Source organism: Lepeophtheirus salmonis, unplaced genomic scaffold, assembly GCF_016086655.4.
Source record: "Lepeophtheirus salmonis unplaced genomic scaffold, UVic_Lsal_1.4 unplaced_contig_8935_pilon, whole genome shotgun sequence".
In the NCBI taxonomy this organism is placed as follows: domain Eukaryota; kingdom Metazoa; phylum Arthropoda; class Copepoda; order Siphonostomatoida; family Caligidae; genus Lepeophtheirus; species Lepeophtheirus salmonis.
In genome coordinates, this window is record NW_027296598.1 from 28,749 (window position 1) to 42,630 (window position 13,882).

At 31.4% G+C, this 13,882-nt stretch overlaps 1 protein-coding gene and 1 long non-coding RNA gene across 3 annotated transcripts; both read left to right on the forward strand.

Annotated features, from left to right (window-relative positions):
• The first annotated feature begins 232 nt into the window (after positions 1-232).
• LOC121131653 (uncharacterized) lies at positions 233-4,447 on the forward strand. Of its 2 annotated transcripts, none has more exons than XM_040727021.2 (3): positions 233-724; positions 2,723-2,957; positions 3,134-4,447. In XM_040727021.2, the coding sequence occupies exons 1-3, from the start codon at positions 601-603 to the stop codon at positions 4,173-4,175; spliced, it is 1,401 nt and encodes a 466-aa protein (XP_040582955.1). In that variant the 5' UTR covers positions 233-600; the 3' UTR covers positions 4,176-4,447. The 2 variants fall into 2 exon arrangements, with proteins under 2 accessions (XP_040582955.1, XP_071750094.1); XM_071893993.1 differs by lacking the exon at positions 233-724 and adding an exon at positions 783-937.
• Positions 4,448-8,891: 4,444 nt separating this feature from the next.
• LOC139907570 (uncharacterized) lies at positions 8,892-10,371 on the forward strand. The gene is made up of 3 exons (XR_011784267.1): positions 8,892-9,579; positions 9,632-9,771; positions 9,834-10,371. It is a non-coding gene; the product is annotated as an uncharacterized lncRNA (long non-coding RNA).
• Positions 10,372-13,882: the final 3,511 nt, after the last annotated feature.

Below are 13,882 nucleotides of genomic sequence, written 5' to 3' on the forward strand. Positions count from 1 at the left end.
AATGACAGTTAAAGGGAAAAGCGAAGAGTTTGCAGTCGTTATCAATTGTCTTGATTCATTAAATACTCTAACGTCTACGCCTCCTTCCTGAGCATCTTAACATAATATTAATAAGGAGTGCGCCAACGAGTTGTCATATTATAAAAGGATGGAATCAATAGGAAATAGAAACAAATATTGCATTATTGATGTCGAAGGAACTCGCACATGCCCGGGCCATCCTCCTAGTCCTATGTCTCCCAATTCTCTACTTTCATTAAACAATGTAAAAAGTTACAACTTAGAATTGTTGAGATAGTACGCATAGTGGAGCAGAGAAGACATTTAAATTGATTGAAGGAAAGGAACTGTGTGCGTTACATAGTTGTATTCACAAGAAAAAATACGCTTTTTAACGCAAAAACACCGAAACAAAGTGTATGTGTGTATTGAATCGTTGTTCCACCAGGTTTTAGTTTCTCCTTTGCAAGTGGAGTGTTTGTGAGTGTGGAATGTGAGTGTGGTGATCAAGAGAACGTATTTTCTCTCCTTCTGTTCCTCTTACGTGTATTATTTATAGAAATACATTTATTATTTTATTACAAAATATAATAATATAAAATGGCAACAATATTTGGCAATGCCCTTCTTGGTAAAGCATTGGGGCACACTGATGCTCAAAAAGCTTTTCGACCTTGGTGGGATGTTCTTGAGGACTTCCTTGTGTATGGGTTGGTAATGGCAGGTAAGAAAGAACGCTTTTCTGGAAAAAATAATGAATGAATGATATTTTTATGGTAAAGAGATGTTAACAATCATGGTCATTAGCATATGTATACTCCTGTGGACACCTCTGATCCAGGACCGAACTTTATCAGTTTCAGGACTGATATGCAGGACTGAACTGGTCCGGGCCGAGACTAAACTGGAGTCTTCAGTTCAAAATAACAATTAAAAAGTGAGGAATGGGCATATCGGCGACAAATTAAGTCAAATATATCAAATGAATTTTCTAAAATATAGCTACAATTCTTGAGTATCTTAACTCATCCCATAACTTTGAATACAAAGCCTAATCGCCTAATAATATATATCGTCTGTATGCATAAAATAGGTTGGGGAAAAAGTAATTTTGGTGTTTTCGCCTTATTACAATGCTTTATATGTTACAATGTTAAATTGGGATTTTCTACTTATCTTTTATTCAGGATTGTATTTATGTTGACGCAGCACATGTATGTGCTGCGTCAACATTACATGTTTTTTACAAAAATCAAGAAAAAGATTATAATTCATTTTTTACATTGTACATATACAATTGCACCTATGTGCATCCCAATATTTTAAAGAAATATTATTCCGCCCACTTATAGACTTTGTATTCAATTTCAGGGATGATTTGAGATACCTAAGAATGTTAACTATAGTTTAAAACCTTAATTTTACTTACGATACTTTATTTTGACCCCATATTATTGCTTTTTCAACCATAAAAATTATCAACTTATAACTATTTAATAGTGAAATTGATTTTGTTTCTACTTTAAATTGTGCCATTTGCAATAACTCCAAAAGAGTAATCCGAATAACTTGTCGATAGAAATGACAATAAAATCAAAAAATACAAATGAATCCAGACTCAACTTTATGGGAATGTTTCTAGCTTTATTATACAACATTTCATTTATATATTATGTATTTTATAATATGTACGTATGTTAACAGGGGATTTAACCTTTGAAACGCCGGCGTATGTGGTGTGCAAGTACTCGTTAAAAAGGAGTACTTATTTCATCCATCGCCGTACTCCTAGTAAAAATGTATCTCATAAACTAAAGGTTTCCCTCGAAGTATTAATTGTAAACACCCTCATAAAATTATTTTTATTAATATATTTTCAAATATGTTATAAGTAACATAATACTTACGTATATTTCAATCCCCGATGTTTGGAAAAAATATAATTGTCGATGTGAGTTGATATGTTTTCTTAAAGAATGCATCCATGTAAATATATAATTAATATGATAATGAACACTTTCTCTTTATTCCACTCTTAAATAATTCATCAACTCGTATAAAGCGTTTTCACTGACGTCATGAATTGCATCATAATTGAAGGAGACTCCATCTTGGGGGCTCAAAAATGATATTTTTACGACATAAAATGAACAAATTTCGAATAAATTTTTAACTAACTTCATCAAATAGCTTTGAGAATAAAAACGACTTAACACTTGCATTGAATACTACTTGATGCCAATTATAAATACTGATATTTGAATTAAATAATATTTACTGAAAATCTTTATAGGATGTCTAAATTTGATTGATTAGCGACGAGAAAAGTAGGATAATTAGAGAAAATATCCTATTACTTCCATTGTAATAATTAATTTATATCCCCAATATTGAAATGATATTGTATTATGCATATTTTTAATATTTATTAGGGTCAGATATATAATAAAACTAAGCATTTGAGACATGTATTTTTGATAAACAGTAAGGCTTAAGTCCTATTATTTCTTGGTCCGATTTTGACATACAATAGTTTACTATTTTTCTGAATATTAATGAAAAAAGAGGTATAAAACTTGGTTGTTTAAGTCTCCAAACTCGCTGACATCAGCAATGCTGATGTCAAAAGAAAACGCTCTATTATCATGTAATTTATCAAACTGTTCATGAAATATTATATTTTCTAATAGAATCCTCATTAATCCTGTCTTTATTCTTCCAGGACTCATTGTTGCACCTACGGCTGCTATAAATTCGACACCATTAGATTGTACTCAATGCTTTGAGGGTACTTGTCCGGACGAATATGTGAAATCGGATGAGAAAGCGGGGTTTCAGTGGAGATGGGTTCTCAAATATTGTACTGTTATGGCTTTAGATCGTTTTATACTTTATTTTCCCTATATATTATTGGGTATAGGATTTTTACTTATTGGAATCGAGAGAATGTTTACTAGGTAAGGATGATGTTCGAAATTCAACAACACTTATTAAATATAAGTATGCTATTATATATATATATTTGTAATTACTATGTAGAATGGTCCCCTCATGTAAAAGAATAATATCTCCACCCCTCATAATTAAATAACGATTAGGATAATGTATTTTAATATGTGCTATATTTTTCCAGAATCTTCAAAGCTGATCGAAAAGTGGATTTGTTCTACTCCTTAATTGCAAAAGAAGCCCTTGAAAACCCATATGAAGAAGGAGAAGAGCTTATTGAAGAATCCAAAGACTGTATTGAGGTTCTTTACTCCTTCCGTAAAAGCAACAATTTCTTCAAATCCTATCTTTATCGCACCATTGTCGAATTAGTTGTTGCTATATTCTTATTTGCTTTGCTCATTGTTTATGGTGTGTCTTCCTTGAGAAAAGGGGATATTGTATACTGTAATGTTCATGGGATTTACTACGAATGTGCTGGCATTTATCCCCAATTTTATGGAGTAGTCCTTGGAACTGTACTCTTTATTCTCATTGGATACATGCTTTGTACGTCTTACAATTTGGTATGGCTTCTAATTCCTTACTTCGGTAAAATGAGTTTCATGATGAAGAGTCTAAAGAACTTTGGAAGTACAGATATCCATGAGCTTTACTATAATAACAGAGATCTTGCTCTGATGTTGGATTTACTTGCTGAGAATTCGGGTTTAGCTCCTTCCTTGAGAATATTGGGTCTATTCGACAAGGACTTCAGAAGCACAATTGAACCAATCAATGTTCTTGTAGAGCGTTTGAGTGGAGCAGGTGGTGATCTAGAGATTAGAGTCAAATTCGAAGAAGCAGTTAACGCGCGAAAATTAATGAATAATTCGAAATTGATTCCAAATATTTTATATACTGTTGAAACCAAACCTCATACTAAATCTTCTGCAATTGAAACTTTCTCTTCTGCTACAGAGCAATCAATTCATCCCAGGAAACTCATGATTGATTCTGAAGGAAGTGGATCTGAAATGCAAAATATCCAGGGTATTAACTATACATCCGTTATAAGAGATGTAGAACCTAAACAAGCCTACACCATTTGCATATCCACCATTATTAACGGCAAAACTGTTGCAAGAGTCTTACAAGGTCTAAAAGCTGCAGAAGAAGTTGAAAAGGAGATCGATGAGAAAAGTAAAATTAACATGCCTGAAATCAATGCTTTCCATGGTCGCTAATATGTGTGATAGTGGAAATTGTTTTAATAAAACAGGATCTCTCTCGCACCTCGATAACATTATAAAAGCATTACAATTCATACTATATTTTGGTTGATATGATCTTAACCATCAACTGCCAATTCATAATTTATTTGCATTTTCTTAAGTAATAAATATTTTACTTTTGTACATATATTTATCAATGATTATATTGTAAGTTTGTGTCAAAACTTGATCATTTTGTTAAGTCATTACTTATTTAATTATGAGGAATATAATTAATTTTGAAAGCGTATGTTATTTTCTTGTTAAATATAGTGGTGTAGCATATATACTGGGGTATATAAAAAGAAATAGACATTATAGCCAATAGTTATACCTGATGTAGAAAAAGTACTGAGACCTACCTCTAAGTAGTTATTAAATTACTTATAACTGATCAGGATAATTTTATACATAGAAAATGTTATTTTATAATATTTTTACTATAACAATGCACATTAATCATGAATCTGGACGCAATCAGCCTCAATTACAGCCTCCGGAACTCCTTGTACACATTGGCAACGTAGTCATTTTTCATGATCATCCACTGCTGGTTAACGGGAGGTCTTCAGAGCATCGATATTCGGGTGGCAGATTTTGCAGACCTTCTTCTCTATTTGCCACCAAATAGAGTAATCCAGTGGATTCAGATAGGGATTTGAGGGTGTTAAAGGTTTTTTGACCAGAAATTCATGTTGCTACCCATCCACTCTCGAACAATATTAGCAGTATGGGCCAGTGACCCGTCCTGCTGAAGTACGTGCGTGGCCTTGCTGGACTTCTTGATGGTCTTGGTGATGTATGAGACCACATTTTCCTTCAACGCCATCAGTAGTCGGCCGCGGGTAATCGGTATCCAACAGAAAACCAAATTAGAGGTCTTTTTTATCTAGTTTATCCCACAACATCCCATATCATCATAGAGGCCGGATGTTTGATCTTTGTGATTTTCCTGATGCTATTGTCAGCTTTACCAAAGTATACCACCCAATAATTTTACTTGTAGACGGGGTCAACGGTAAATGTATTTTTTTCATTTTTGTATTATTATTTTCTTTTATTATTTTTTATTTTTAGGAAAAAAACTGTTCTAACTTCTAAATTTTATCAAAATGTATCTAAATAGTCCACAGTCTCTATATAGTCCGTTCAAGGACTTTATGGAGAAAATAATTTGATTGACTGTCTCCATAAAGTCCGGCTACCGTAACATGGCGTTATCTCGCTAACGCAAAAATACCCAATGTATTTTGTTGTCAGCTGTCAATTTCCTTATTTCTCTGTCATGTCATGGCTATTTCATAATTTTTTGATAAATAAACAAAGTAATAAGTTATTTTATACTAACGCTCAGTTTCCAAAAGAACAGGAATACAATTTCTTGTTGTTCTTGGTAAATTACAAATTTATAGCTACGCTTTCAATAGAATATAACTAAGCAATATTATAATTCAATATATATATGTAATTCATTTTAAAAATGGTGAAGAAATAATATGATTGTGCAATGAATTTAAGAATTCACTGGATAGTGATACATGATTAATGCTTTAGGGACTAGATAAGAGATATACAGGAGTTGGAATGATTGACTAATTTGTTTAACCACCAGATGATTTCCGGCTTTTTTCGGTTTCTTTTTGGAGGAAAGGTTGCGTCATACAATAAAGGTAACGAGGTGGTAAATTTCCATGTTACAATTCATATACTAGGTCTGGGTCATCAGGATTAATCTATTCATAGACTATTCTTTGAATAACTCCATCAATTGAGATAAATGCTTCAAATTAAGAAATTTGTATTTAATTGTATGTTAAGATTTAATTAAAAACTATAGGTCGATTTTTGGTGGAGTATCGGACAAAGTAGAACTATGCCTCATTGCCCGATTGAGCCTTCCCATTTGTCGGTATCGTTTTTGTTGAGTTTTGGTGGATTTTTGGTAAATTTCTAACTTTATTTCAGTTATCAAGAATTCATAAATAATTTATAATGTCACACAATAATATTTTTTTTTTTCTTACAGCCGCTGTATTGTATATATAATTTTCAACTCGATACTTAGCTTTTTTTGGTGTCGTGATAACTCTTTTAACTACCCATACCTCAGAAGCAGTAAAATGTTTCACCTGTAAGGAAATTTCGACACAGGGATAAATGAGGGTAACTTCTGAGTTCCAGGTATAGTGGTGACCCTTTTTTGCCTATCGCTTAAGAGCACCAATTCTTGATTATATTCCCTACATTTGGAATATGCAAAATTTATATTCTTAACATTTTTTTAACAAAATTTATAACATTGGATAGGAGTTAAAATTGGTTCCGAGGTTTTTTCCTTCTGAACAACGCCTTAGACTTGCTTTACTCACTAACCGTATTATTGTACCTCCTGAACCGTCACATGGCCCTTTTCCATGACTTGTTGACAAAAAAATCAATTCTGCTGAGATTCCAAAATATGCTTTGTTGTAGCAAAGGTGTAAGAAGTTCTTAAAATTCTTATATTGTCCTGCACATCCGTCCGAAAAGTATTTTATTTTTTAATGTATGGCAAGGTGTCTTGAACAAATTGGATAAATTTATTGATAACTAAATGGACATTCACAGTATCATTAGTGTTACACTGACAATATCACTGCAAAGTTAGCACGTTTTAAGCTGGTGTTTTGCTTGAAATACCAAACGAAAGGGTGATGTGTTTTCATAGAATTGTTCCAATGAAAACTTTGGACCTCGTCCTGAACAACGAAATAAAAATTCCCAGAGAAGTCAAAAACCACTACCATTTCTCCATCTTCTAACTCTTTCTTTGCTCTTTTAAAGCTGGAGGATTGCATTTTGGTTATAAAAGCATGCAGAATTGCCGTTCGATCTAATCAAGCCCAAATGTTACCTTCTGATTTATAGACTTATCACTCATACAATTAAGACCATTGTGTTTTATAAAATCTATATAACATGTAATAAAATGTATAAATGAGTGTAAATCTGTCACGCCAAAATTCTAATTTAATTATCTTCTCTAATTTTGTACACTAGTTTTGTACATCCCATTCTTAGTATTTTGCTAAGACGTTGACCCAAATTTGAAAGTAGTCCTAAAACATTTTTGAAATTAATTACTATATGTTGACGGCCATTTCATGAAAATTTGAGAAAAAATAAAGTATTCTATGTTTGAAAATCAAGATCAAAGATACCTTTTATTAGGTAAAAGTATAAAATATAGACCAATCAATGTGTAAATATCTATGCAATCACGTATAAATTAGATCGATATAGAGATCAAAGAAAATTAAAATTTTAGATTTTTGAGTTTCTATTCAATATTTAGCTATATGCAAAATTTCAAAAGATGGAAGATGGCGATCTGACGAGTGATTGATTTAACCTTGGATAAGGTTATTTATTTTTCTTTAAATTTAACTAGAAACCTAAACTATTAATTAAAACAATAATTAATAGTATTTGAATAATAATTATGCTCTAAAAAATTATAAAAGTTATTTTAAAACCAAAATACATTACTCATTACCCAACGAAGGGTATTTATATTCTATATTTTTGGTTTGAAGTTACGTGAATCCTAAACATAATTCATCTACATATTTTTGATTTTAGGAAAAAATGGCAAGATTCTTTTAAACTGATGTAATAACCATCACTAATTTAATATGTATATATTACAATAAAAGAAAAATAAACAAACACAACAGTCGTTGTAAAGTGTGAAGAAAACTCTAAAGATCAGTAAAGTTGGAGCAATCTGAAATTTACAATAGAACGGTGGTCTTGCCCAAAGAGAACGAAACAGGCTACATAACGTAGTTATCTAAAGGACTCGAATTCTTGAAGTTGTTTATCTAAGACTGTGAATTCATACTTCCAATGTATCAAGCCAAGTTATAAGAACCATAACAAGTGATTATATGCTCTTCCAACGAATTTTTAAATGTATTTTTCTAGTACGATACTATGATATTTGAATATGTAACTACGTTTGTAATAAATAATAATGACATTCAGTGATATTTATCAAAGAATATGAAAATTATAGCTCTATATCTTCATTCATTTCAAGTTAGAATGAGAATACAGCCCCAATTTCATTAACTTGTAAAACAAATATTAATGTAAATTCCTGTGTCAATGTTTAATTCCATCAATTAATTTATTTATTGAATAAATGTAAATACATATTTGCATCTTCATAAAATCGTACTCTCCAACGACTCGACCTTTGACAACCTACCCGAATCCTCTCAGTGGTTTGTCGCTCCAAAGCCATCCACTACCTCACATTCTGGATTATAACGAAGTGGAAATCGCTTGATCTTGCCTAGTAGTATTTTGCAAATGCTTGTCCGTCGATCCAAGAGTCTTGTCAAATATGAATGATACATCATGTCTAATGATATTGTAATTGATAACGGAGAATTAAGTGATTAGCACTTCTTCCATGAGAACCGCTGTCGTGTTTTTTATTTTTCTTCTATCATAATATATATTATATTGGTGATGATAGTCATTATATCAGTTTTAAAGAATCTTGCCATTTTTTCCATTTAGACAGTTTTCCTTTTTTTTATTTTGCCCTTTTCCATTGCCACTTTTTCCGGACACCATATTTTTGTTTACTTTTTATTTCAACGATCTTGTCTCCTCTTTCCTTTTTAGTCTCTTTACTTATCACTAAGGGTGATAATTTTGGTAAGAATAGAAAAGCGTGCGAGCAGAAGAGAAGAAATACTTATGGCATCATTGATTAAATAATATACATCTTCTTCTATCAATCATGAACGTTATCATTCCCGCCTTTATTATTCAATATTAATATAATATTAGATGGTGATAGTCGATAGAGAACTGAATAAAATGCCTAAAATAACGTCGCCTTCTGTCTGGATTTCTGAAAATGGAGGCCCAGGAATTTGGAAAATACTTACCGGATGAGAAACAGATGGTTTGTCGGATTTGTCGATATAAATGTGCCTTTAGTCCCCTGTCTAGAATTACACGCCACTCATTATCCTCATCTCATAACAAGAGTATGGATATTCATCTATAAAATCAAGTTAATGATGAATACATCAAGTCAGACTTTAACTTTGATCTCACAACGATGCTTATTGCATGTAATATAACCTTATCTATTGCTAATCATCTACGTTCAAAAAATTTATGGAGAAATACAAGGGTAAACATATTGGTTCCCAAGGAACCATCATTAAATTAATGGAGGATGTTGGTACTGATGTCATATATAGAAATACATATAAAAATGTTTTGAGTCATTCACACCAAATGATGATCAAGTTATCAGTAAAAAGTATTTACGAATATCGAAATGGAACTCTGAATTTTGTACTATCTCACAGTAAGTATTCAATTTTTTTTAAATCTAACCATAAAATATGATTCTATTTTAGCTAAACATATCAAGAATTATGATACACAACTCATTAAATAGTAAAAACAACTGCTTAAATGGTCACAACAACGGGGGTAGTAGCTTTGGATGGTTTGCAACTAGTTTGTCTGAGACTACTTACTTCGCTTTAAGACTTGGGTATGATAATTAGGTTTTCCAATATTACATAGTCAATAAATATTACTTTTTTATCACTAAAGGCTTAGCTATGGTTGATGGGCTCCATGAAATGGTATTCAGAAAACTCATAAAAGGCAAAAACAACTGTTTAAATGGTCACAACAACGAGGGTAGTTACATTGGGTGTTGCATTATAATTAACAATTGTGTATATCCATCATGATAATAGTATGTTGTTATATAAGCATACCTAAATAACGGGGGGAAATCTTTTTTGATGCTCTTAATAGGGAGTAATATCGCCGGACATTACTACATAATTAGCTTTTGCTCTAAATCTTTATGATGAATTTATTTATAAAAATTTTTTATTAGTATATTTATTGTCAAATTTTATGATTTTGACATTTACTTTATTATTAATAATTAGTTAGATCTCATCGGTAGAGATATATCTATCCTGTGCACAATTGTATATAGCAACTTCCACATGAAGAAGAGGGGTGATTATCTTTTTGATTAAACTCTACGTCTCGCTTGTGTATTGCAACCTAAAGTTATGACATATTTAACTGAATTCCGATGTTAGAACAAGAAAAAATTATCTGGATCAATCTATTATTTCAATATTCTGTATTTATAATTTATTATTATTAATAGTTATCTGATTTTAATTCTTTAATTTTGTATATTTAATTTAAATGTTTAATGGTTTATTTTTTAGTATGTAGATTATATTTAATTAAAGCCTTCTTTTTTAAACTTTGAGCTTCAAATATATTTCAAATACTCTACTTTGTCGTTTCATTAGCTATTATTCTGAGAATAAGGTTCATAATGAATTACAATTTCATGGAGCGTGACGTTTTCAAATCTACTGTAACGGATAAAAAACGTCGAAGTCAATTATACGTAGTATATCTTCATTAAACATTTTGCTAATAAATACATTCTTTATACCCTCAAAAATCATAATAAAGCAGGCAGATTAATAATAAAGTAAATGTCAAAATCATAAAATTAGACAATAAATATACTAGTAATATATAGTAATGTCCGGCGATATTACTCCCTATTAAGAGCATCAAAAAAGATTTCCCCCCCCGTTATTTAGGTATGCTTATATAACAACATACTATTATCATGATGGATATACACAATTGTTAATTATAATGCAACACCCAATGTAACTACCCTCGTTGTTGTGACCATTTAGATAATCACCCCTCTTCTTCATGTGGAAGTTGCTATACATTAAAATTAAGCATACAATTATTTATTGTTCAAATGAATTTAATGAAATATAATCTACATACTAAAAAATAAACCATTAAACATTTAAGTTAAATATACAAAATTAAACAATTAAAATCATATAACTATTAATAATAATAAAGTATAAATAAAGAATATTGAAATAATAGATTGATCCAGATAATTTTTTCTTGTTCTAACATCGGAATTCAGTTAAATATGTCATAACTTTAGGTTGCAATACACAAGCGAGACGTAGAGTTTAATCAAAAAGATAATCACCCCTCTTCTTCATGTGGAAGTTGCTATATACAATTGTGCACAGGATAGATATATCTCTACCGATGAGATCTAACTAATTATTCATAATAAAGTAAATGTCAAAATCATAAAATTAGACAATAAATATATTTATAAAAAAATGTTAGAAATAAATTCATCTTAAAGATTTAGAGCAAAAGCTAATTATGTAGTAATGTCCGGCGATATTATATTAATATGATAAAAATTATATTTTTCACATCCCTCACAGTGTAAACAATGTTGATTGTACTACTTGGCAAACTCTTGAGTCTTTGGTGGGATTCCAATTCGCACGTTTGATGGCATTGATCCACAACTTCCTTCGATTGATGTCTTTTGGAAAATGAATCATTTTCTTGGACGATAAGCAGGAAACTTTTTAGTCAAAGTTGATCTATTATTACAATACACTGCACAACACGTTACCGTTATGAACAATATAATGTAATTAAAAAAATTAAGCTCAACATGTAGTACATAAATTAAATGTAAAACTCATGTAAATGTGATTTGTAAATATTGTTCATTGAATTGTTCCAGACTGTTATTCTTTCTTGGGCCATAGATGAATAAAAATGCCTTGGACATGGAGTTAGATAAAAGCTGCGCTGCAGTTCTATCTCGTTGTCTTGCATTTCCATTACATTCAAGATGGAATTCTTCAGTCATTTTAAAGTTTATCTTCATCTCGCCAGAATCTTATTCAAGAAGGTCTTGGAAATCCTCTTCGGTCAAACTTGTAGAATTCAAAATCCAAATCATTGAAAATGTACCCATGATCTAATAAATGATTTTGAAATAATTTCATCAAATTAGAACAGTTAGGGAATACATTAATTTGGAGTTTTGTACCCACGGGATTTTCAAATAAAAATTTGCTCAGAGTGAGTTGTATCAGGAGATAATTGATTTGTTACCTAAATTAATCGCAATGGCTTTGATAAAAATTCCATCTCCTTCAAGCCTCTCAATGATGGAGATCAACAACTTCTTTTTCATATGTGTGTCGAATTTCACATATATTGGTTGCTTCCATACATGAAAAAGCCCTCTAACCATTGCAACCTGAATTTTTATTTTTCAAGGTCCAAATATTTTCTTAAGTTAAGAGGAAATTTCAAATGTCCTTCTAACTTCCATCTCATCGAAACAAAAGACGCCATACGCTCTTCATATTTTTCTGAAATATTCATTTTTTTTTCAGAGATATTTTTTATGCTATCCTCAAAGAAGCCAGGTGCACACTTAAAATCTTGTAGAGAGATTTCTTGAGTCTCACGACTGGGCAAAGGAAAAAGTTTCCTGGAACGTAAATATTCAAAGGCTCAAGAACTAATGTTTTGTAAGATGAGGGCAGTGGTTAGATCCTTTTTGAGAATCTCCGATTTTAATTCTTTAAGGAATCTTCTAATTCTTATTATTTAGATTTTGAAGTATCTCTTTTCTAAGGGGATCCTTATTAAATTTTGTTTAAATTTCTTTGTGTTTATTTAATTGCGCTTGGTTTTGTACCGAAAAAATTCCCTCTTCTTCAAGTTCTCTTTGCAATTTTTGCATTTCTGTTCCCAAAACAAGGGCCCATTCGCATCCTCACACTGGACTCCTTTTTTAAATTTTCATAGATGACACTGAGTACTTTGCGTCTTGATGAAAGGGGTTTGTTGGGACTCAGTGATCCCACAACAAATTTATATGAGTCCTTCATTATCAGTCACTGTTTCCGAGTCCATACAGGTTTCCTAGACATTACTTGCTTCCAATAGTTGTTTCACAAGTTCTTTACTTTTGGAAGTTTCCTTAAGAATATACCTGAAGGATTTGGATTCATCTGAATTGGGAAAAGCAAAGAGAATATAGAGTGAGGGGCTGCATCACTTTTTAATTTCTTCCTAGCCTTTAAGTCAAAAAGCTCAGCATGGAGATTCCGCTCAAAAGCATTGGATGTAAAATGGCTATCACAAATCTTGGCATTCTTAATATTAATCGGGTCTTTTCTCCTGCACGCTGAGATCCGACACTAGAGCATCAAATTTTTCTGAGGAAATGCAAAATACTGGATTGGATTGGGGCAACAGGCAATGGCACAAACACGATTTGAACCTCAAGATGATGCCATTTTTGCTAAACAAATCCAAACTAGTGCACTTCACTTCAATGAAATTATCTGAACTTTAGCAACAGTGATATAGTAACCTTGCGTTTCTCTACTTGGTTTAAAGCTTTAATCCAATCGATCTTTACTCCGCGAGGAACAATATTATCTCTTACAATGTTTTTTTAACTTAATTATATTATACTCTATTATTATTAAGTTTTCAAACAATCTAAATCATGTCCGGCAACATTTTTTCCGCCTTTTATGTCTATATTTGACCTTTTTATCTCGATATGACACTTAATTTTATGGAAATGTAAGCGCAAGGGATGGTTTTAGGGGCTCAAGAATCCTGTGAAGAGAGATGCCAATGCTGTGATATTCTGCTCTACACAAGAAGTACATGACATACTTTTTGATCTCTCTACCAATTTATTGTGTACGCTTTTCTCTTCAACAAGGTTTTTTCATTTCTAA